The sequence below is a fragment of the Mobula birostris genome, chromosome 3 (genome assembly GCF_030028105.1).
Source record: "Mobula birostris isolate sMobBir1 chromosome 3, sMobBir1.hap1, whole genome shotgun sequence".
Taxonomy (NCBI): domain Eukaryota; kingdom Metazoa; phylum Chordata; class Chondrichthyes; order Myliobatiformes; family Myliobatidae; genus Mobula; species Mobula birostris.
In genome coordinates this window covers 62,564,396-62,585,851 of record NC_092372.1, presented here as the reverse complement: position 1 = coordinate 62,585,851, position 21,456 = coordinate 62,564,396, and the positions used below count along the sequence as shown (strand labels likewise).

The 21,456-nt window shown below is 39.6% G+C and overlaps 1 protein-coding gene across 4 annotated transcripts in view; it reads right to left on the bottom strand.

Moving 5' to 3' along the window:
* Positions 1-21,456, bottom strand: part of tec (tec protein tyrosine kinase) — a 161,749-nt gene that overhangs the window by 120,910 nt on the left and 19,383 nt on the right. For 3 of the 4 annotated variants that reach the window (XM_072252748.1, XM_072252747.1, XM_072252750.1), the window contains exon 2: positions 13,399-13,586. In XM_072252748.1, coding sequence (XP_072108849.1) covers positions 13,399-13,536 — 138 coding nt within the window. In that variant the 5' untranslated portion in view covers positions 13,537-13,586. Of the gene's footprint in view, positions 1-13,398; positions 13,587-21,456 lie in introns of those variants that run through there. The other variant, XM_072252749.1, reaches the window with a different exon arrangement.

Here is a 21,456-nt window from a genome sequence, read left to right as displayed (position 1 = left end):
ATTGGTTTTAGAAGTCACATAATTAGTTGAAAGGAAATCTATTTTTGGAGACCTGGGTTCATTCAAAGTGTTTCAATTGATTGTAGTAAAAATACACCTGTATCTGGAAGGTCCAACTGCTGGTGGGTCAATATCCTGGCAAAAACTACACCACAAAGGCAAATGAACACTCAAAGCAACTCCGCAAAAAGGTTATTGAAAAGCACATCAGGAGATGGATACAAGAAAATTTCCAAGTCACTGAATATCCCTTGGAGTACAGTTAAGTCAATCATCAAGAAATGGAAAAAATATGACAGCTGTAAATCTGCCTAGAGCAGGCTGTCCTCAAAAACTGAGTGACCATGCAAGAAGGGGATGAGTGAGGGAGGCCAACAAGAGACATATGACAACTCTGGAGGAGTTGCAAGCTTCAGTGGCTGAGATGAGAGAGACTCTGCATACAACTGTTGCCTGGGTGCTTCACCAGTCACAGCTTCATGGAAGAGTGACAAAGAGATTTTGCAAGAAGGCAAATGGGAAACTCTGTCAGCTGAAAGAAGGTTCTATGGTCTGATGAGACCAAAATTGAGCTTTTTGGCCATCAGACTAAATGCTATGTTTGGCGTGAGCCAAACACCATACGTCATCAAAAACAAACCACCTCTACCATGAAGCATGGTGATGGCTACATCATGCTGTGGGGATGCTTCACTGCAGCAGCCCCTGGAAGGCTTGTGAAGGTAGAGGCTAAAATGAATATAGCAAAATACAGGGAAATCTGGGAGGAAAACCTGATGTAGTCTACAAGAGAACTGCGACTTGGGAGAAAATTTGTTTTCTAGCAAGATGATGACCCCAAGCATAAAGCCAAAGCTACACAGGAATGGCTTAAAAACAACAAAGTTAATGTCCTGGAGTGGCCAAGTCAGAGTCAAGACCTCAATCCAACTGAGAATTTATGGCTGGACTTGAAAAGTGCTGCTCACTCATGATCCATATGCAATCTGACAGATCTTGAGCAGTTTTATAAAGAAGAATGAGGAAAAATTGCAGTGTCCAGATGTGCAAAGCTGATAGTGACCTATCCACACAGACTTAAGGCTGTAATTGCTGCCAAAGGTGTATCTACTAAATAGTGACTTGAAGGGGGTGAATGCCTATCCAATCAATAATTTTGTGTTTTATATTATGATTTATATTGTGTTTTGTTTTTAATTAATTTAGATCACTGTAGAAATCTGCTTTCATTTTGACACAAAAGAGTCTTTTTCTGTTGATCAGTATCAAAAAAAGCCAAATTAAATCCACTGTGATTCAATATCGTAAAACAATAACATGTGAAAACTTCCGGGGGGGGGGGGGTGAATACATTTTATAGGCATTGTAAGTTCACCATATACAATGCTGAGATTGTTTTCTTGTGGGAATACTCAGTAAATCCAAGACACATAATAGAATCAATGAAAGACCGCACCTAAAAGGATGGACAAGCAATGAATATACAAAGTGTGCAAATACAAAATAAAAAATATCAAGAAGATCAGATGAAGAGTCCTTGAAAGTGAGTCCATAAATTGTGGAAACAGTTCAATAATGGGAAAAGTAAAATTGAATGAAGTTATCCCCACAGGTTCAAGAGTCTGATGTTTGAGGGAAATAACTGTTCCTGGATCTGGTGGTGAGAGTCCTGAGGCTTCTGTACTTTTTTCCTGGTGGCAACAGCAAGACATGAATTTGACCAGGGTTGTGGGGGCTCCTGATGATAGATGTTGCTTTCCATGTAGATGTACTCAATGGTTGGGAGGGCTTTAACTGTGATGCACTGCTTTTTGTAGTATTTTACATTCAAGGGCATTTGTGTTTCCAACATCTACAGAAGTTTGTCAAAGTTTTAGATGTCATGCCAAACCTTTGCAAATTCCTAAGGAAGTAGAGGCACTGCCGTGCTTTCTTCATAATTGCATTGCGTGCTGGGCCCAGGGCAGGTCCTCTGACATGATAACATGGAGGAATTTAAAGTTGCTGATCCTCTTCACCTCTGATCCTACGATGAGGGCTGGCTCATAGACCTCCAGTTTCCTCCTCCTGAAGTTATCAATCAGTGCCTTGGTCTTATTGACATTGAGTGGGAGGTTATTGTTGTGGCACCACTCAGACAGATTTTTAATCTCTCTCCTATGTGCTGATTCATCACCACCTTTGATTTGGCTAACAACAGTGGTGTCATCAGCAAACTTAAATATGGCATTGGAGCTGTGCTTAGCCACACAGTCATAGGTGTAAAGCAAGTAGAGCAGGAGGCTAAGCACACACACTTGTAGTGCACCTCTGCTGATGGAAATTGTGGAGAAGATGTTGTTGGCAATATGAACTGACTGGGGTTTTCAAGAATGAGGAAATTGAGGATCCAACTGCACAAAGAGGTATTGCAGTTAAGGTCTTTGAAGCTTATTGATTAGATTTGAGGAGATGGGAGTATTGAATGCTGAGCTTTACCCAATAAAGAGCGTCCTGGTGTATATTCTTTGCTCTCCAGGTGTTCTGGGATTCAGCTCAGAGCCAATAAAATGGCATCTCCTATGGACCTGTTGTGCCAGGAGGCAAACTGGAGCAGATCCTTGTTGCTTCTCAGAGAGGAATTAATATATTACCTCATCAACCTCTCAAAACACTTCATCACTATGGATGTAAGTGCTACTGGACATTAGTCGCAGAAGCAGATTACCACATTTTTCTTAGGCACCAGCATAATTGAAGCCTGCTTGAAGCAGGTACGTACCTAAGACTGCCAAAGCAAGAAGTTAAAGATGTCAGTGAATACTCCAGCCTGTTATTCAGAGCACATCTTTAGTACTTGACCAGATACCCCATCTGGGCCGGATATTTTTCATGGAGTCTCCCTCCTGAAGGCTGCTCTCATATCAGCCTCAGAGACTGAAAACACAGGGTCATTAGGGGTTTTGGGAATTTGGGAAGGCTCTTCCATGTTTTGATGGTGGAAGTGAGCATAGAAGGCATTGAGCTCATCTGGAAATGAAGCTTTGTTGTCATTTGTGTCTTTCAATTTCTCTTTGTAACAGGTGATCATATTCAACCCCCTCCACACCTGTTGAGTATCCTTCAGTGATTCAAGTTTAGTCTGGATTTGCCTCTTTGCGCATGAGATAGCTCTATGAAAGGAAACTTGCCTTTATGTGACTGCAGAGCCACAACAATTTACTGGTTCTTAGCTGCCCAATGAAATGCCTTAGTAAGCCAATTTATATCAGATTTTTACAAAATAAATGCAGAATAATATATACACCATCTAGCTCTAAGTTGGTATAGGATCTATAGAAAGCAGAGGCACATGAAACTTAGCACATATGATTTTAAAAATCCAAAAACTAATGAAGGAGCTTCAGAGAATTAATGGCTCTTAATGGCGACTCCTTTGCTTGCATCTTCGAAAACAGCTCTATTTCTGTCTTTAATATCTCTATATTTCCCTTTCAGGGTTTTTTTGAAGATCCTGACGCAGAGTTACACGCTGACTACAGTGCTTTGCGGGAATGGGACCCGCTCTTGGGGTTTCACGAATGGCTGTTATTCAGCACGCCAAGGGCTTGGCCTGAGAGCTTCACTTGCCTTCGGAGGACCAAGATTTTGTGGCTCTGGAGACAGGGGGAATCTGAGGTCGGTGCCTCTGCAGGAGATCGGTGTGTCATTGGAGGTGGAAGATCTCTGGCTGCGTACTCAGAGACCTGAGATCTTTGGGCACAGAGCTCAGAAAAAGTGACACAATGGACTTATAACATTGTAAGCCAGCGAGTTGTTTGTTATGTCTCCCCTCTTGCTGTGAAATGGAGACACCTCTTTCTCCCTTATTACGGAGAGAGAGAGCCTGTGGTATGTCAAATAACGGGTGAAAAAGTAGTCCTTTCGGATACCGCAAGTCTGTGTCTTTGCTGTTGCTTTGCTCACACTTGAGTGCTCGGTTACGGGTGCCAATGCTTTTTTTTGCTGGTGGGGGAAGGGGGAATTGTTGTTTGCTGCCACTTACATGTGGGAGGAGGGAGCTGGGGGGAACTTTGGGGTTCTAACATTTAACTGTCATTCATTCTTTGGGGCACTCCCCTGTTTTCATGGATGGTTGCAAAGAAAAAGCATTTCAGGATGTATTTTGTACACATTTCTCTAACATTAAATATACCTTTGAACCTTTGAAAAATCTGCATACAAGATAACCAACATGTCTGTCCTTTGAGCAGTTTAAATATATCACACATAGCAACACAAAGTCTCTCCTACTTTGAGGATGCATAACTCTAATTCCAGATTCCAACAGGTAGATAACATCACAATGAACCTCCCCCTCCCTTTGATTATTACCCCACCAAAAGAGTTGGCAAAAGGTAATTTCCTCTCTTTTTTAAAATCAACCATCATTAAAAAAAAGTGCTTTGGTGTATTAGATTTGCTTTTTTCCCCCACTCAAAAAAGGTAGTGTTGCAACTTAAGTCATGAAAATTCAATTCCACTGTTGTTAATTTTCCTCCTAATGTTACATGTAAGCCTCCAGCACTTCAGTTTTCATGAAGAATCTGAACTGCATAACAGGATCTGGAAACAGTCCTAAATTCCATTTCATAAAGATGAAGCACCATAACATATAACCTTGTCAAGTGCCTTTATTCATTCTGGTCTCTAAATAGTTAGTATTCTTAAGGGACCTGTTAGAAGCAATTGAGCAATTGTTAAACTTAGATCGTTAAAAATGTTAGTAAACTGTCATCCATTTATTTAACTATTTTTGATTAATATTTTTCCATTAAAAAAGAACTTGTAATTTCCCAAACTAACTCCCATTTAAGTTTTTTCTTTCTCATATACTTCACTTGTGTATTCTAGAATTTCCAAAAGTAGTTCAAAACACAATGTAAATCTTTGTATATTTGATTATAAATGTGCACGATACAGAAATTGAAACAAGTTTCCAGTTTGCTATTTTATAAAGCAAAAAAGTGTCCACAAATGTTAACAGTGCATCTGAAAATTTTATTGTTACCTGTAGCACTTCATGGAGAGTGTGGAAGGAAATTATTGGACTGCTATTTCAAAAATCTCTTCAATCAATATCATTATAACTTTAAAAATCAACACCAAATTTTGTTTAATTATTTGCTCTCATTATCTTTAAAAGTACATAAGTTCAAAATCTATTTGAAAATTATAGAACATTAAATAAAAAAATCAAAGATTTCTTATTATCATCTGACTAGTGAATAGTCGGCTGGATTTAAGTACTCCTCTTCCTCCTTTGGGACAGCTGAAGCTTCACTCAATAGGAAGGGTAGTGTCCCTTTAAGGATTTGTCACCACATAGTCATGTGGTCATCTCCACCCCTTCTGTCTCACTTGTCATCCGTACAGGATATGAAGTATTCTTTAAATCATCAACAGAAACAACTGCTTAACTGAGTTAATGCAATGAGGAAGTTAAATGTTAAAAAAGGAAGCCTCCATAATTTGTGGTTGTTGGAATAGGAAAAAGATTACTGTGTTTCTAATACATCAAAAATTAAAAATTGGTGTGCTATTCAGCAGTAAGGATGAATTGAGGGCAATGGTGAGTCCTATCATCAGAGCTAACACCATTCCCTTAATTAATGTAGAGAGCTGAGAATGAAATAGAATGCCTGAGATAGTGTAGGTTAGTGTGAAAAAATAGTGTCAGTAACTGGCTTGGGGGAGAATAAATTACTTACATTGGATTTAAAAATACAGTTAGAATTAAAGAAAAAACAAAGAGCAGATTTAAAGAGAAAGAAACAGCAGGTGGTTAAAGGTAAATAATTACTTCTAATTTAATACTTTCTGGGTTCTGTAAAACAATTCACAAAATATGAACATAAAAAGTAAGTTTTTGAACCCTTTTAGCCTGCTTCTATCTTAGTGCTACTTTCTTGTTCTAATCTCATATTCTTTTAGTTTCCTTAATGTCTGAAACCTACTTTGAATGTAGACACAAGAGTCTGTAGATGCTGGAGCACAAGAAAATCTGTGTGGAAGAAAATACATTAAAGAGATAAAGAAAATAAAGAGGAGTTAGGAATAATAAAGTGCTCTCTGGGTGCTGGCTTAAACTTGAAGGGACAAATAGTCTCCTGTGTTATTATAAGCATGTAGTTAAGAGTGCAAGATTAGAACTGTTCAGAATTATGGGAAGAAGTTCGAAGAAAGTTGTGAATTGCTTGGAGAGGGGAGACCTTTTTTTAACCAATGCTCCTCCTGAGAAGTCATTGAATGTCTTTTGTCATTGAAAACAGGTTCTGCAGGTGAATGATCTAATTCCGTCACTTCTGTTTAGCCTACATCATCCTGACCATTTGCTGTGCTTTGAGGTAAAGCTGTCTTTTCCTGCTCCTTACTCCCTCCATCAAAGTTAAATTATTAACCTCTGGCTGACTTTTTGGCTCTTTTAGGCTGAGGGATGATTTGGTAGAGGTCAATAAGATTATGAGAGGCATAGGTAGAGTAGGCAGACAATATTTATTTCTTGGGGTTGAAATATCTAATACTGTAAGGAATAAGAGAGAGTAATTTTAAAGGAGATGTGAGAAACAAGTTTTTTTTTACATACAGGGAGTGGTGGGTGCCTGGAATATGCTGCCTGGAGTGCTGGTGAAGGCAGGTATCTTCGGGACCTTTAAGAAACATTTAGATAGGCACATGAATGTGAGGAAAATGGAGGGATGTGGACACTGTGTAGGTAATTAGGAATAGTTTAGTTGATCATTTGATTAATAACTTATTTGCTTCGGCACAACATTGTGGGGCAATGGGCCTGTCCCGGTGCTGTACTGTTCTGTATGTTCCAATTGGAAATGCACCAGGCAATACTACGTTGCATCAAGAGGTGCATTTCTACTATAAGCTGAATACAGATGATGTGACGGAAACTGCACAGGATAAGGCAGAGTACAGCCTACTCCTTAAATCTTGTAAAACATCCCATCCATCAAATTTAAAAGACTGTTCCGTGTTGATATGGCAAGAGTCTCACGTCAAGGCTATTTACCCAAAACTCACTCCAGGGCTCGGGTATCAGCATTAAAATATGGATTGTGCAAATCTGATTACTATGGTTGTAAAATCCCTAATTCATATCTTGCACAAACACTGTCCAAGTGTCTAAATACAATATCTTTTAGAAAAGTTTTCATTTGGAATGAGATGTTTCCATGCAGAACATCAAAAAAAAGAAACGGAGAAAGTAATTTCTATCCACCACCTTTGACCTCTCACCTCCTCTCGCATACACCCACAGGATTAGGCAATACTTCAAGGAAACACAGAAAGTAGCAAGAGCACAAAATGTACTCTGGGTGAGGGACCTCAATATCCATCACAAAGAGTGGCTTAGTAGCACCACCACTGACTGAGCTTCCAAAGACCTGAAGGATTTAAATGCCAGAGTCAGGTAGTAAGTGAATCAACAAAGGACAATTCTACTTAACTTCATCTTCACCACTACCAGTACAAACTTATCAATCCATAAGTGACCACCACAAAATCCTTGTGGACAAAGTCCTATTGAAGGAAGGCATTCTTCATTGCATTGCATGGAGCTAAATGGGATAAACTCTTAACAGCTCTGACAGTTCAAAGTGTAGATAATCAGCAGCAACAGCAAGAATGTACACCACCACAATTTGTAATCTAATGGCTTAATATATCCGTTGTTTAACCAGTGCTATCAAGTCAAGGCATCAACTGTGGTTCACTAAGTGCAAAAGGACTTGCTAGGAACAGCAAGAGGCTTTGCTGAAAATCATTTGCCACTGGAAGTTATCATGCATGTTAAACAGCAAAAACAGCTTGCAATACACAGAGCTAAATTATCTTACAACCAATAGATGAGAACAGAGTTCTTTAACACTGCCACATACTTTTAGCAACATCTAAAAATGGCATGCCTTTGTCTGTATTTAAATCTTACTCCTGATGGGATTCAAAGTACAACAGATTAGTACTTTGACTGACTCTTGATTTAAAGAACTCCATCATGTAATTTGTGATAAAGTTTTGGTGATCCAACAACCATGACTCCAAGTGCATGATTTGCCTGCAACAGCAGTGGTTACAAAATAAACAGGGCATCTAATATGGCTAATTACAATCCAGACATTCTACTCACAGCCATCAACTAAACAACACAAGTTCTGCAGTGCTATTATGTGGCAATTACTCACTAATAACCTACGGGGTTTTACTAGATCTCTTCACAAACATGGGCGAAGAAGCTGAATTCCAGATACAAAGTGAGAGGGGACGTGACAAAATATTCTCCAATTGTCTGTGTAAGTGCAGTTCCATCTAACTTAATGTAGTTGTATTGACAGATACCACATTCACCACACTTAACTGTCATTTCCCCCAACACCGTCACAGCCACAAAATGCACTTCAGTTCCTCAGCGGCCAGCTCAATTTCTTATGTCACCAAAGCCTCCTGCAATTTTCTACAGATGTGCAGTGGACAGCACGCTGACTGATTGCATCACAGCCTGGTGTCAAGGCTCCGGTGCACAGAATCAAAAGAGGCTGGAGTGGGTTGTTGACTCAATCCACCAAAGAGGCCTTCAAGAGGTGGTACCTCAAGAAGGCAGCTTCTGTCACTAAGGACTCTCACCGTTTGGGACATGCCTGCTTCTCCACAACACACACAAAATGCTAGAGGAACTCAGGACCTAATGAAGGGTCTCGGCTTGAAACACCGACAGTTTTCCACAGATACAGCCTGGTCTGCTGAGTTCCTCCAGCATCTTGTGTGTGTTGCTTGGATTTCCAGCATCTGCAGATTTTCTCTTGTTCATGCCCTCTTCTAATTCCTACCAGGAGCCTGAAGACCCAAACTCAACAATTCAGAACAGCCTCTTTCCCTCAGCCATCAGATGTCTGAAGGTCTATGAAACAATTTTATTCCATTTTTTGCACTATTATGTAATTTATAGTAATATTATGTCTTAACCACTGTATTGCTGCCACAAAACAAGAGGGCTTTCATGTCATTTAAAATACTAATAATAAAGCTGATTCTAATTATGAAACTAGCCTGTGCTTCTGCATACCATCTCCCAAGCGTGTAACCTCTATCACCAAGAAATACATAAAGTCCAGACATATGGAAACACCATCTCCAGTTGTTCTCAGTCACTCACTATCCTTTCTTCGAGTATAGTGCCAGTCATTTGTAAATTATTCTGTTTAACAATGTGTATAAAAGTTTACAGCATTGACTCAATCATGAGGGAACAGAACAAGATCAAGAATAAATAGCTTATGACTGTACTCAACAAACTTGAAAAATCAGTCTTAGGATGAGTCAATGCACTTCAGTACGCCTCAGGGTTAGAATTGTGAATGCCCAGATACCAAAAATTGATTTTTGAAAAAACTGCAACCACCCAACAAGAGAACAGTTGGAACTTAAGTTTTAACTGTTCGCATCTGACAGTGAAACCTCATCTCAGTATGGTACTGAAGCTTCAGCATCAGTTTTTAAGGGTCAAATCTCTAATGAAAGAAATGGAGATAACCCATCCAGCCATTTCTTACTATGGACATATACCTCTATTAACCATTCTGATTCTGATGAGCAACTATATAGATTAGGACATCATTGCAAATTGGCCCTTGACAAGCAGTACAAATTGTACTAACAATTTAGATAAAACTGAATGCTTTCTACTTCAGGAAGAATTCTGGGATAAAAGGAAATAAGTATCTTCTGTTAAAGTGTACCCTCGCCGCAAGTAAGCTTTGTTAAAATTGTTTGTGGCAGCACTGAAACAAGTGTTAAATCGGATGAATCTTATCAGACAATGCAAATTTTTGCTACAAACTTTAACAGTGTTCAACCTTATGGCCTGTTCGGTTGAAAAAATAGGAAGTAGTTAACAATATTAACTCAAAACCACAGGAAAAGAGTAGGGTCAATAATGAATTGCTTCTGACTGTAAATAGAGTTAAGAAAGTGCAAGACCTTGATGGGAGTTATGTATAGCCCTCCAAACAGCAGCCAGGATATGGGATACAAGTTAGAATGGGAGAAAAAGGGCAATGTTACTATAGTCTTGGGGGATTTCAATATGCAGGTAGATTAGAAAAATCAAGTTGTTGCTGAATCTCAAGAGAGGGAATTGATAGCATGCCTATGAGATGGCTTTTTAAAGGAGCTTATTTTTGAAACCCACTAGGGAAAAGGCAACTCTGGATTAGGGCTTGTGCAATGAAACAGATTTGATTCCAGATCTTCAGGTAAATGAACCTTTAGGAGAAAGGAAGCATAATATGATAGAATTCACCCTGAGTTAGAGAGGAAAACGCTAAAGTCAAATGTATCAGTATTACAGTAGAGTAAAGGGAATTGCAGAGGCGTGAGAAAGGAGGTGGCCAAAGTTGATTGGAAGGAGACACTTGCAGGATGACAGCAGAGCAGCAATGTCTGGAGTTTCTGGGGGCAATTTGGAAGGCGCAAATTAGATACATCCCAAAGAAGTAGTATTCTAAAATGAGGATGAGGCAACTGTGGCTCACAAGGGAAGTCAAAGACAGTGTAAAAGCTAGGGAAGGCATATAATATAGCAAAAATTAGTGGGAAATTAGACGATAGGGAAACTTTTAAAAAACAACAGAAGGTAACTAAAATAGCCATAAGGAGAGAAAAGATGAAATATGAAGGTAAGCTAGCCAATAATATAAAAGAGGATACAAAAAGTTTTTTTCAGCTATATAAAGAATAGAAGAGAGGTGAGGTTGGATATCAGAAATGCTGAAAAATGACACTGGGGAGGTAGTAACGGGGATGAAAAAATGGCAGATAAACTCTTTTCAGGCCTCCAGCCAGATACAGATATTGATTTTAACCGACATTTCAATGACAAACTCTGCCATCTTCATCATGGAAGATGCCTGGGTATGTCTAGTCCAGTGGTATTTATATCCTCATCATCTATCCCTCCTGATTGGATGAGGACGAACCAATCAGGTTTCTGCTGTCTCATCTTGTTTACAATCGAATTCCAGTTCTTACTTAGAGTGAGACCTTCATCTTCGTTAAAATTCTTATCCTTGAGTTTTACTTCAATGTCTTCCTTCATTAAGTAGTTCCAAAAGCCACTGGCATGCTACAGTTGTTTTGCGCTGTCAAAGTCAATCCTATAGCCATTGCGAATGCAGTATTCTGCTACAACTAATTTCTCCGGGTAACCCAAATGGATACACCTCCTGTGCTCCTTGATGCGGGTTTCCACTGTGCATACCGTTTGGCCGATATACACTGCTCCGCATTCACCAGGAATCCTGTAAACACCAGTCATCCTGATCCCCAGATCATCCTTGACACACATAAGCTGTGATTTGAGATTCCTTGTAGGTTTGTAGATTATATTAATCCAGTATTTCTTCAGGATCCTGGCGATCCTTCCAAATTTACTGTGCCACACCAATGGCTTTTGGGATCACTTGATGGAAGCCATTGGAATAAAACTAGAGGAAAAGAATTTTAACAAAGATGAAGGTCTCACTCGAAGTAAGAAATGGAATTCGATTGTAAACAAGGTGGGGCAGTGGAAACCTGATTGGATGAAGACAAACCAAATCAGGAGGGACAGACAATGGGAGTATAAATACCACCAGATTAGACATACCCAGGCATCATCCCCAATGAAGATCGAAGAGTTTATCATCGAAATGTTGGTTAAAAGCAATACCTGTACCCAGCTGGAAGCCCGAGAAGAGTTTATTTGTCATATATGCTGGGAAAGCACTAGATCCTTTTTTAAACTTTTTGCATCAGTCTTCACTGTGGAAGACACTTGTGGTATGCCAAAAATTCAAGGGCGTCAGGGGGCAGAAGTGAGTGTAGTTGTTGTTACTAAGGAGAAAGTGCTTGGGAAGCTGGAAGGCCTAAAGGTAGATAAGTCACCTGGACCACATGGACCACATGCACCGCACTCTAGTGTTTTGAGAGGTAGTTGAAGAGACTGTGGGGGTATTACTGTACTAGTGAGCTTTCAAGAATCACTATATTCTGGAATGGTTCAAGAGAACTGGAAAACTGCAGATGTCACTCCACACTTTAAGAACTGAAGGAGGCAGAAGAAAGGAAATTCTAGGCCAGTTAGCCTGACTTTAATGCTGGGGAAGACACTAGTGTCCATTATTAACAATGAGATTTTGGAGTACTTGGAGGCGCATGAGAAAATAGGAGAATCAGGCTTGAAGGGAAATCTTGCCTGACAAATGGAATGTTCCGCAGAGATCAGTATTGGGACCACTTCTGTTCACGTTATATGTCAATGATTTGGAAGATGGAATTGAAGGCTTTGTAGCCAGGTTTGCAGACAGTATGAAGTTAGGTAGGGGGGCAGGTTGTTTTGAGGAAGCGAGGGTGGGGGTGGTCTGCAGAAGGACCTAGACAGATTAGAAGAATGGGCATGGTCATGCACTTTGGTAGAAGGAATAACGGCATAGGCTATTTTCTATACAGGAAGTAACTTCAAAATTCAGAGGTGCAAAGGGACTCGGGAGTCCTCGTGCAAGATTTCCTAAAGGTTAACTTGCAGGATGAGTCAGTGGTAAGAAAGGCATATGCAATATTAGCATTCATTTCGAGAGGACTAGAATATAAAAGCAAGGATGTAATGCTGAGGCTTTACAAAGCATTGGTCAGAATGCACTTGAAGTACGTGAGCAGTTTTGGGCCCTTTATCTAAGAAAGAATGTGCTGGCATTGGAAATAGTCCAGAAGAGCTTTACGAAAATGATTCCAGGAAAGAAAGGGTTAATGTATGAGTAGCATTTGATCACTCTGAGTCTATACTCGCTGGAGTTTTGAAGAACGAGGGTGGGGAGGGATCTCATAGAAACCTACTGAATATTGAAAGTTCTAAATAGAGTGGATGTGGAGTACATGTTTTCAATAGTGGGGGAGCCGAGGACAGCTTCAGAACAGAGCAAGGGTTCAGTCTTTTTTATACCATTAACCAGTCCTGAAGAAGGATTTTGGCCCAAAACATCAAATGTATACTCTTTTTCATAGACACTGCCTGACTTGCTGAGTTCCTCCAGCATTTTGTGTGTGTTGCATTATATCCAACCTTGGCCAAACATTTGAAACTAGTGATATATGTATATAATGTGTATGAAATAGGCTGACAGATGGAATAAAGAAAGTTAAACATCAACTCATTATAGTTTTTAAACTTTTACATTCCATGCATCTATTCAACATACAAAAGCTGAACTAAATATTAAAACAAACCTGAAACAAGGGGTAATTTTCTTGAGTTAAAAAAACATACACAAACTTACAAGCAAAATATTCAGTAAGGCAAGGCAAAATTTTCCAAGTTATTTATAATGACCTCACCTCAGAACGACCTTCATAATATGTTAATCTGGACTTTGTTAAGACAAAGAGCCTTTCTTTATAGTTGAGTGGAGAAATCCGTTTTTTTTGCTGCGATCTTTTAATTAAGGTCTCTTGAAGTATAGGATCTGCATTCATCTCTTCCCAGATCCTGCTACGTTCTTCCAGTGAGCAGAATGCCCATTACACTAAGAACCAAATTAATTTTGGAAAAAGAATCATCAGAATGGATTTTATAATAAAAATACAAATTTCTGTGTAATTTATTACTTGTAATCTTGCTCATTCAAAAATAAATTAGGTAATTAGAATCATTTTTAACTTTCAACAATTTAGATTATGAAGACACGCAGTCCTCTTTTATTGCCATTTAGTAATGCATGCATTAAGAAATGATACTATATTTCCTCCGGTGTGATATCACAAAACACAGGACAGACCAAGACTGAAAAAACTAACAAAACCATATAATTATAACATATAGTTACAACAGTGTCACAATACAATAACTTGATGAAGAACAGTCCATGAGCACAGTAAAAAGTTCAAAAACAATTTACTTTGTAATAACTTACAAAGCTGGAAAAAATACAATTTATAATATAATTAATACTTATCTGACCTATAATTAAAATCAAATAATTTACAAGTTAAATTAAATCTCTACGTTAAACCTTCCTAACACAAGCATATAAAGTATAGAGTACCAGGTCATAATAGTCATTAAAAAAATGCAGAAATTGCTGGCTACATTGGAAAGATAGACGGGTTAGAATGCACAAAGAGGTAATTGGATATTGTATACTGAGCAAATTGAGCCGTATTTAATAACAAATATAACAGCCGATGAGAAGCAAGTGCGAGGTTTGCTGAATGCATTGGGTGGGAGAACATACAGATTGCTTATAGATTGATATTCGTAACAGTGAAATACAACAATCAACAAGCCACATTGAACTTGTATGTGGTAAAAACAGAAGGGCCAGCATTGTGGGGTCAAGATTTGCTAAAACAACTACAACTTGAATAGAGATCCATCCATTATAAGTGAATTAAGTTAATTGATGATGCCACAGCTATGCTCCAGGATGGCACTGGAAAAACCAAACATAGCAAGGATAAAATAGTGTTAAATTAAATTGCCACACCCAAGCTTTGCAAAGCCCACCTGCTTCCTTATACCATCCATGATAAAGTAGCCAGTGAGTTAGGTCACATGGAGGCTGAAGGAATTCTTTTCAAAGTTAAATGGAGTGCATGGGCAACACCTGCGGTCCCAGTTATTGAGAAGAATGGGCCTGTCAGGATCTGTGGTGACTTTAAGGTCACCATCAACCCGGTAGACCAATATCCTCTGCCCAGCATAAAGGATATCTTCGCAAACCTTTCTGAAGGGAAATAGTTCAGCAAAGTATTTCTCACCAAGTGTTCCTCATAAAGGGCTTTATCACTATAATAGGCTTATTTTGGGGGTAGCATCTGCACCTGCATTTGGCAGAGAGCTATGGACCAGGTGCTGCAAGGCTCCCCAGGCTCTCAGTGTTACCTGGCTGACATCATTGTTACTGGTGAGGATGCCAAAGAACATCTCTAAAATCTCAAGACAGTGTCAAAAACACTAGAAGATTATGGGTTCAGAGCACGATGCAAAAAGTATGAATTATTTAAACCAAGCATCACCTTTGGTGGTCACACCACTGATGCACAATGATTGCACAAGTGTGCTGAGAAATTTCAAGTAGTGGTGAACTCTCCCAGGCCAAAGAATGTGCCACAGTTGTGGTCCGTTTTAGGATTTGTCAACTACTAAATCAGGTTCCTGTCAAACCTGCCTACTGTGCTCCACCTCTTGAACTCATTACTACAGATCAAGAAGAAATGGTAATGGACAAAGCAATGTGAACTGGCTTTCTAAAAGGTAAAGGAAATGGTGACTGTTGACACTGTCTCACATTACATGATCCATATTGTCCAGTGTCGCTTATCTATGACACTTCACCTTATGGTATAGGTGCAGTTATGTCATGTTTTCAGTGATAGAAATGATTGCCCCATAGCCTTTTCATCACGTTCCCTTACTGTTGCAGAGAAAATTTATGCACAGACTGAAAAATTGGCTTTGACTCTAGCTTAGGGTGTAAAACATTTAACCAGTACTTGTATGGGAGAAAGTTTTCCCTCATTACTGATCATCAGCTACTAGTGTCTATTTTCAATCCACAGAAGAGTATTCCACTAACACAGGGGTCTCCAACCTTTTTTGCACTGTGGACCGGTTTAATATCGACAATATTCTTGCGGACCGGCCGACCCGGTGGGGGGGGAGAGGGTAGGGTTGCCAACGGACAAGAGTAGCAGTCAAGTACGTTGTGTTTACCCAGAGAAAGACTACAATGACCAGGAAGCCTTGCACGGGCACCAGTGCGCATGCGTGACCCACACATGTGTGTACCTGCCGATTTTTTTCTCTGCAAATTGTTTTTGACAATTCTGTTCGGGAGGGAGGGGGTGTTAATCACGACTAGAATATCGGTGATAAGTGGCTAACACACTCAATTTCGTTTCTAAAAGGGTTTATCTAACAAATTTAATATTAAACACACAGCACATATTTTCCTCGCATGAGTATAGTGATAAGTCAATTATCAGGGGAGCGTGAAGTAAGTGTTGAACGAACTTCCAGTAAAAGTGGCAGAAACAGGTTCGATATTATCACTTAAAGAAAAATTGGATAGGTATATGGACAGGAAAGGAATAGAGGGTTATGGGCTGAGTGCAGGTCGGTGGGACTAGGTGAGAGTAGCGTTCGGCACCGACTAGAAGGGCAGAGATGGCCTGTTTCCGTGCTGTAATTGTTATATGGTTATATAAGTAAGTCAATAGCATCATAACATTTTAAGTAACGTTTGGATATTAAACACACAGCACATACTCTCCCCGTATGAACATATAAAATCATTGCAACACACCAATATCGCTGAATCAGTGGGAGCCCTGGGCTTGTTTCCCTGCAACAAGATGGTTCCATCGAGGGGTGGTGGGAGACAGCGATACTCGAATGGGGTTCCTTATGTCCAGTCTATTCCGCAATTTAGTTTTCGTTGCATTCATTGCAGAAAACTCCAATTCACAGAAAAATGTTGGAAATGGAAGCAACGTTTTCCGTGCTTTTGTGGCTATCACAGGATATTCAGCCTTGACTTTGATCCAGAATGCCAGCAGAGAGGTTACGTCAAACATACTTTTCAGCCCGCCGTCATTTGCAAGCTGGAGGAGTTGATCTCCTTCCCGCGCTGACATGGATGACGCATGGGTAATGACCTCGCATGCGTTCAAGCTCAACAGTGGGTGTGACAGGGAATGAGGAAAGGTGCAGCTGACTCTTATCGCTTCCTCGCGGCCCGGTAGCACATGCTTTGCGGTCCGGTGGTTGGGGACCGCTGCACTAACAGCAGCAGCACGAATGCAGAGATGGGATCTGTTTCTTGGAGGACAGACTTACAAGATCAAATTCAAGAGGATGATTAGTCATGGAAATGTTGATGGATTGTCCCATTTATCCTTGGAAAAGGAAATAACTGAAAAATTTACAAAAGAGGATCCTCCTCTTTACGTATTCTCCCTAATGCAAATCTAGAGTCTCCCTATTGCAGCAGAAATGATCCAAAGGGAACCCAGTCTCAGGTCTACATGGTCCACCCAAACTAGCTGGAATAGGCAGCAGAAACTCCAATTCCCCCTTTTCACCAGTGCCAGGATGAACTGGCACAAGAAGGGGGTTGCCTTATGTAGGGATTCAGAATTGCTGTACCATCCAAACTGAGAGCTAAAGTGTAGGAGGAACAACATACAGGTCTTCTAGTTGTGGTCAAAATGAATGCTTTGGCTCAGTGCTTTGTCTGGAGGCCTGGGATTGATCAACAAATCAAGCAGTTTGCCGTATACTATTCAGTATGCCAACATATCCAGAAGAAAGGTGTCCAGAGCTGTCAGATCCACTTCCTGCAGCCCCAAAGTTAACTCCCACAACCACCATGGAGGGGGCCACAAAACCAGAGATTATTTCACAGCGACAAGTCTCATCTGCCAACCAGAGTGATCCCCCTTGTCAGGAAAGGCATTATCCCACAAGAGTAAGAAATCCTCCACAGTGATTAAATCTTTAGACATGAACGGGACGATTTAAAATTTACTATGCTGTGGGTGTGTGTATGGTAGTTGTATTATATAGTATAGTGAATATATATTTGAGATACATTCTATATTGTTTGACTTGATTATTTAATATTTCAGAAATATTTGAGTAATATTGTAAATTTATTCGCAAACAACAGGAATTCTGCAGATGCTGGAAATTCAAGCAACACACATCAAAGTTGCTGGTGAACGCAGCAGGCCAGGCAGCATCTGTAGGAAGAGGTGCAGTCGACGTTTCAGGCCGAGACCCTTCGTCAGGACTAACTGAAGGAAGCTTCCTTCAGTTAGTCCTGACGAAGGGTCTCGGCCTGAAACGTCGACTGCACCTCTTCCTACAGATGCTGCCTGGCCTGCTGCGTTCACCAGCAACTTTGATGTGTGTTGCTTGTAAATTTATTGTTTAAGCACTTTTTTACTCATGTAATGCATTGCAGGTTATATGCAAAAGTATGTGAATGGTATACGGTATCACACCACTACGTCATAAGTTCACACCTCATTAAAAGCACAAACAAACTTAGACATGTTATTCCCAGTTCTGTGTTTTTATTTTGATTAGTTCTATGTTTTAGAGTTACAAAACATAACAGCTACATAGGTTAGTAAGGTGGTAAAGAAAGCGTATGGCATATTTGCATTTATTAGTCAAGGCATTGAGTTCAAGAGTCAGGAAGTTACGTTGCAGACTTATAAAACCCTTGTTAGGCCACATCTGGAGTATTGCATTCAGTCTGGTTGCCCTATTATAGAAAGGATGTTAAGGCTTTAGAGAGGGCGCAGAAGAGATTTTCCAGGATTCTGTCTGAATGAGAGGACATGCATCATAAGGAATAGTTGCATAAAATTGAATTTTTTTTCTCTGGAGTGTCAGAGACTGAGGGGAAATCCAATAGAGATCTATAAGATTATGAGAGGCATACAGAGAGTGGACAGTCAGTACTTTTCCCTGGGATTGAAATACCTAATACCTGCATCATGCACTAAATGTCAAAGGAATTACGTTCAAAGGAGATGAGTCGGGCAAGATTTTTTTTAAACATAGAGAATGGTACGTGCCTGCTGGGGAGGTGGAGGCAAACATGATTGTTATGAGTTTTGCACTAAATGTCGTAGCATACTAAACAGCAATACAACATAGTCAATAAGGAAAAGTAGATTTGCCAAATGGCTTCCTAGACCACAAATAACAAATATTTTATTAGTTCACAATTTACAAGATTAAATTCAACTTGATAGGCATGCCAAATTCATGGTGATTAGAAAGCTTGAAAGTGTTAAAAAAGTAAAGCAGAATCAATTTCTCATCTACCACTAACTCTGACCCTTAGTCTCCTCCCTGGCAACAGCCTGAAGAGGAGCCCGTAAAGACACCAAGATCACAAACAATCCACAGAGCTGGCATTCCAATCTCATAAAAAGGCATTCCTCAATTCTTTGGTGATAGCTACAAAAGGAAGTATGAAATGCATTATGGTCAGAAAAAGCACCATTTTCATTATAGCAGAAAAACAGCTTGTAAATCAAGACCATGTACCCAAACTATCAATGGCATTATTGTGAAAATCTATACGTCAAATAGTTATAAATTGTGGAATCACTGTGCTTTCCATCAGCAAACACTTCCTTTACTGAAAAATTATCCTCTTAGTACCTTCTTCAGACCATATACAGAATATTTGTCATCTCCACACCTTCCTTAGTCAACCTACTGCTGAAATTCCATTTTCCATCATTGCAATATTTTTCGAGTTGAGCTTGCATCTTATGCTCTCCACAAGTTCTCCCTAAAGCACAGCTAACTACTGCTTTAACATCACTGATTAGCTAACTTTACAGCATGTCCATGCGTAGTAATGTTGGGAAAAATAAAATTCTCATTTTACCTATCCACATCATGGCCTTCGCGCCACTCAAATTAACTTTGTTGAGCACAACCACGGTTCAAAAGCTGAGGACTGAACAGTTCTGGTGTCTTGATCATCCCAGTTCTCTGTATTCTTTTCAAGGTTACAGCATCTGCACCCAAAACATTTGAATAGCCTCCCAAAATACCTTTAACTCAATATTTTCCTTACAAGCTATCCTTTTGACTACCTAACAAGTAAACAGAAAAATACTCAGCAGGTCATATACTATCAGTACAGATAGAAGCAGAATTAATGTTCATGTCAACGACTTTTCATCAGACAAGGCAAAACTCAAAAACATTGTGTTCCAAGCAGAGGACATAGGGACTTTTTGTGATTATAATATGAACTAGGATGGGGAGAGAAACAAAATTAATGCTGGAACTGTGAGAAGCAAAACACTGCAGTTTCTAAATCCTTATCACATACAGTTTCTTCTCACCACCTCTCATCCTTCTCTGCAACATGCCTGATTCTGACTTTTAGATTAGATTAGATCCAACTTCATTGTCATTGTGCTGACTACAGATACAAAGCCAATGAAATGCATTTAGCATCTGACCAGAAATGCAAAGAATAGTGTTATTTACAAAATAACTGCGAATAAAAAAAGTGCTACAGCACACAAATATAAAAGTACTGAGACAGTATAATACAGATGCAATACTGCTTAGCGCTGTGATGTGAGGTTCAGCAGTGTCACAGCCTCAGGGAAGAAGGTCTTCCTGTGCCTACTGGTGTGGGAGCAGAGGCTCCTGTAGCGCCTACCAGTTGGGAAGAGAGTAAAAGGTCCACGGTTAGGAAAGATGCAACCCTCATAATGCTTTTCACCCTGCCCAGGCAGCATTTATGATAGATGTTCTCAATGGTGGGCAATTGGGTGCCGATAATCTGCTGGGCAGTTTTCACCACACGCTGCAGTGCTTTGCGGTCCAATACAGCACAATTGCCATACCACACTGAGATGCAGTTAGTGAGTATGCTCTCAATGGTACAGTGATAAAAGTCCATCAGTATCCTGGAACAGAGCTGAGCTTTCTTCATGCTCCGCAGGAAATAAAGGTGTTGTTGCGACTTTTTGATCAGGATGGAGGAGTTCAGGGATGTATAAGTCACCAATATGAAAGATTAATTCTGCTTCTCGCTCCACAGATGCTTCCTGACATGCTTAATTTCCATTATTTTCTTTCTATTTCAGAGTTTTAACAATTGCAGTTTTGTTTTACCTTGTGCCTACTTATTCAAATACCCTTTTTTGGACTTGGAGTCAAATTCTGCAGGTGAGGCATCTTTGGACATCTCACTACAATGTTTTTTTTTAAATGCAATACCTATTGCACTTCAATTTTAAAAGTAACCTGCATACCAACTGGCATAGACTGAGGGTCATCATATAATATGTTCCAATAATAAAAAAAGAAAACAAGTATGTACATCTATATTGCCTCATCTGTAATGTTAGTTTTGCAGATTCAGACTCTCCTACAGCCAAATAGCAAATGCTTCATGGGATGTATCTGGAGAATATCAAATGGCCAGAGTATCTTATTCCCAATATACTAATCAATAATGTTGACCTCTTTAAAATACTATTAAAGATTTTCAGATGTCAGGAATCTCTTTGAAATTCAGAAGTAATAAACAGTATGAAAATGTATGTTTTAGTTTCATATCTGTTCATTAACATTATTAAAATAAAATCAACTGAAATCTTTAAATATTTTTAATATCAATACAAATAATTAAGAGAAAATTTATCCTGTTCTTTCTCACAGCAGGGAAATCTTCATTCAAGTAAATGGACTTGCTGATCCAGTGCCATGTCTACACTGTGCAGTATCTGATTCCAGATTCTTCACCATGAATGTTGGGATTCCCAGCAAATGCCCAGGAGCCCTAACCTTGCTAGCACTTATGAGGGCAATGCCAGCAGCAACATGTGAAACTAATAACA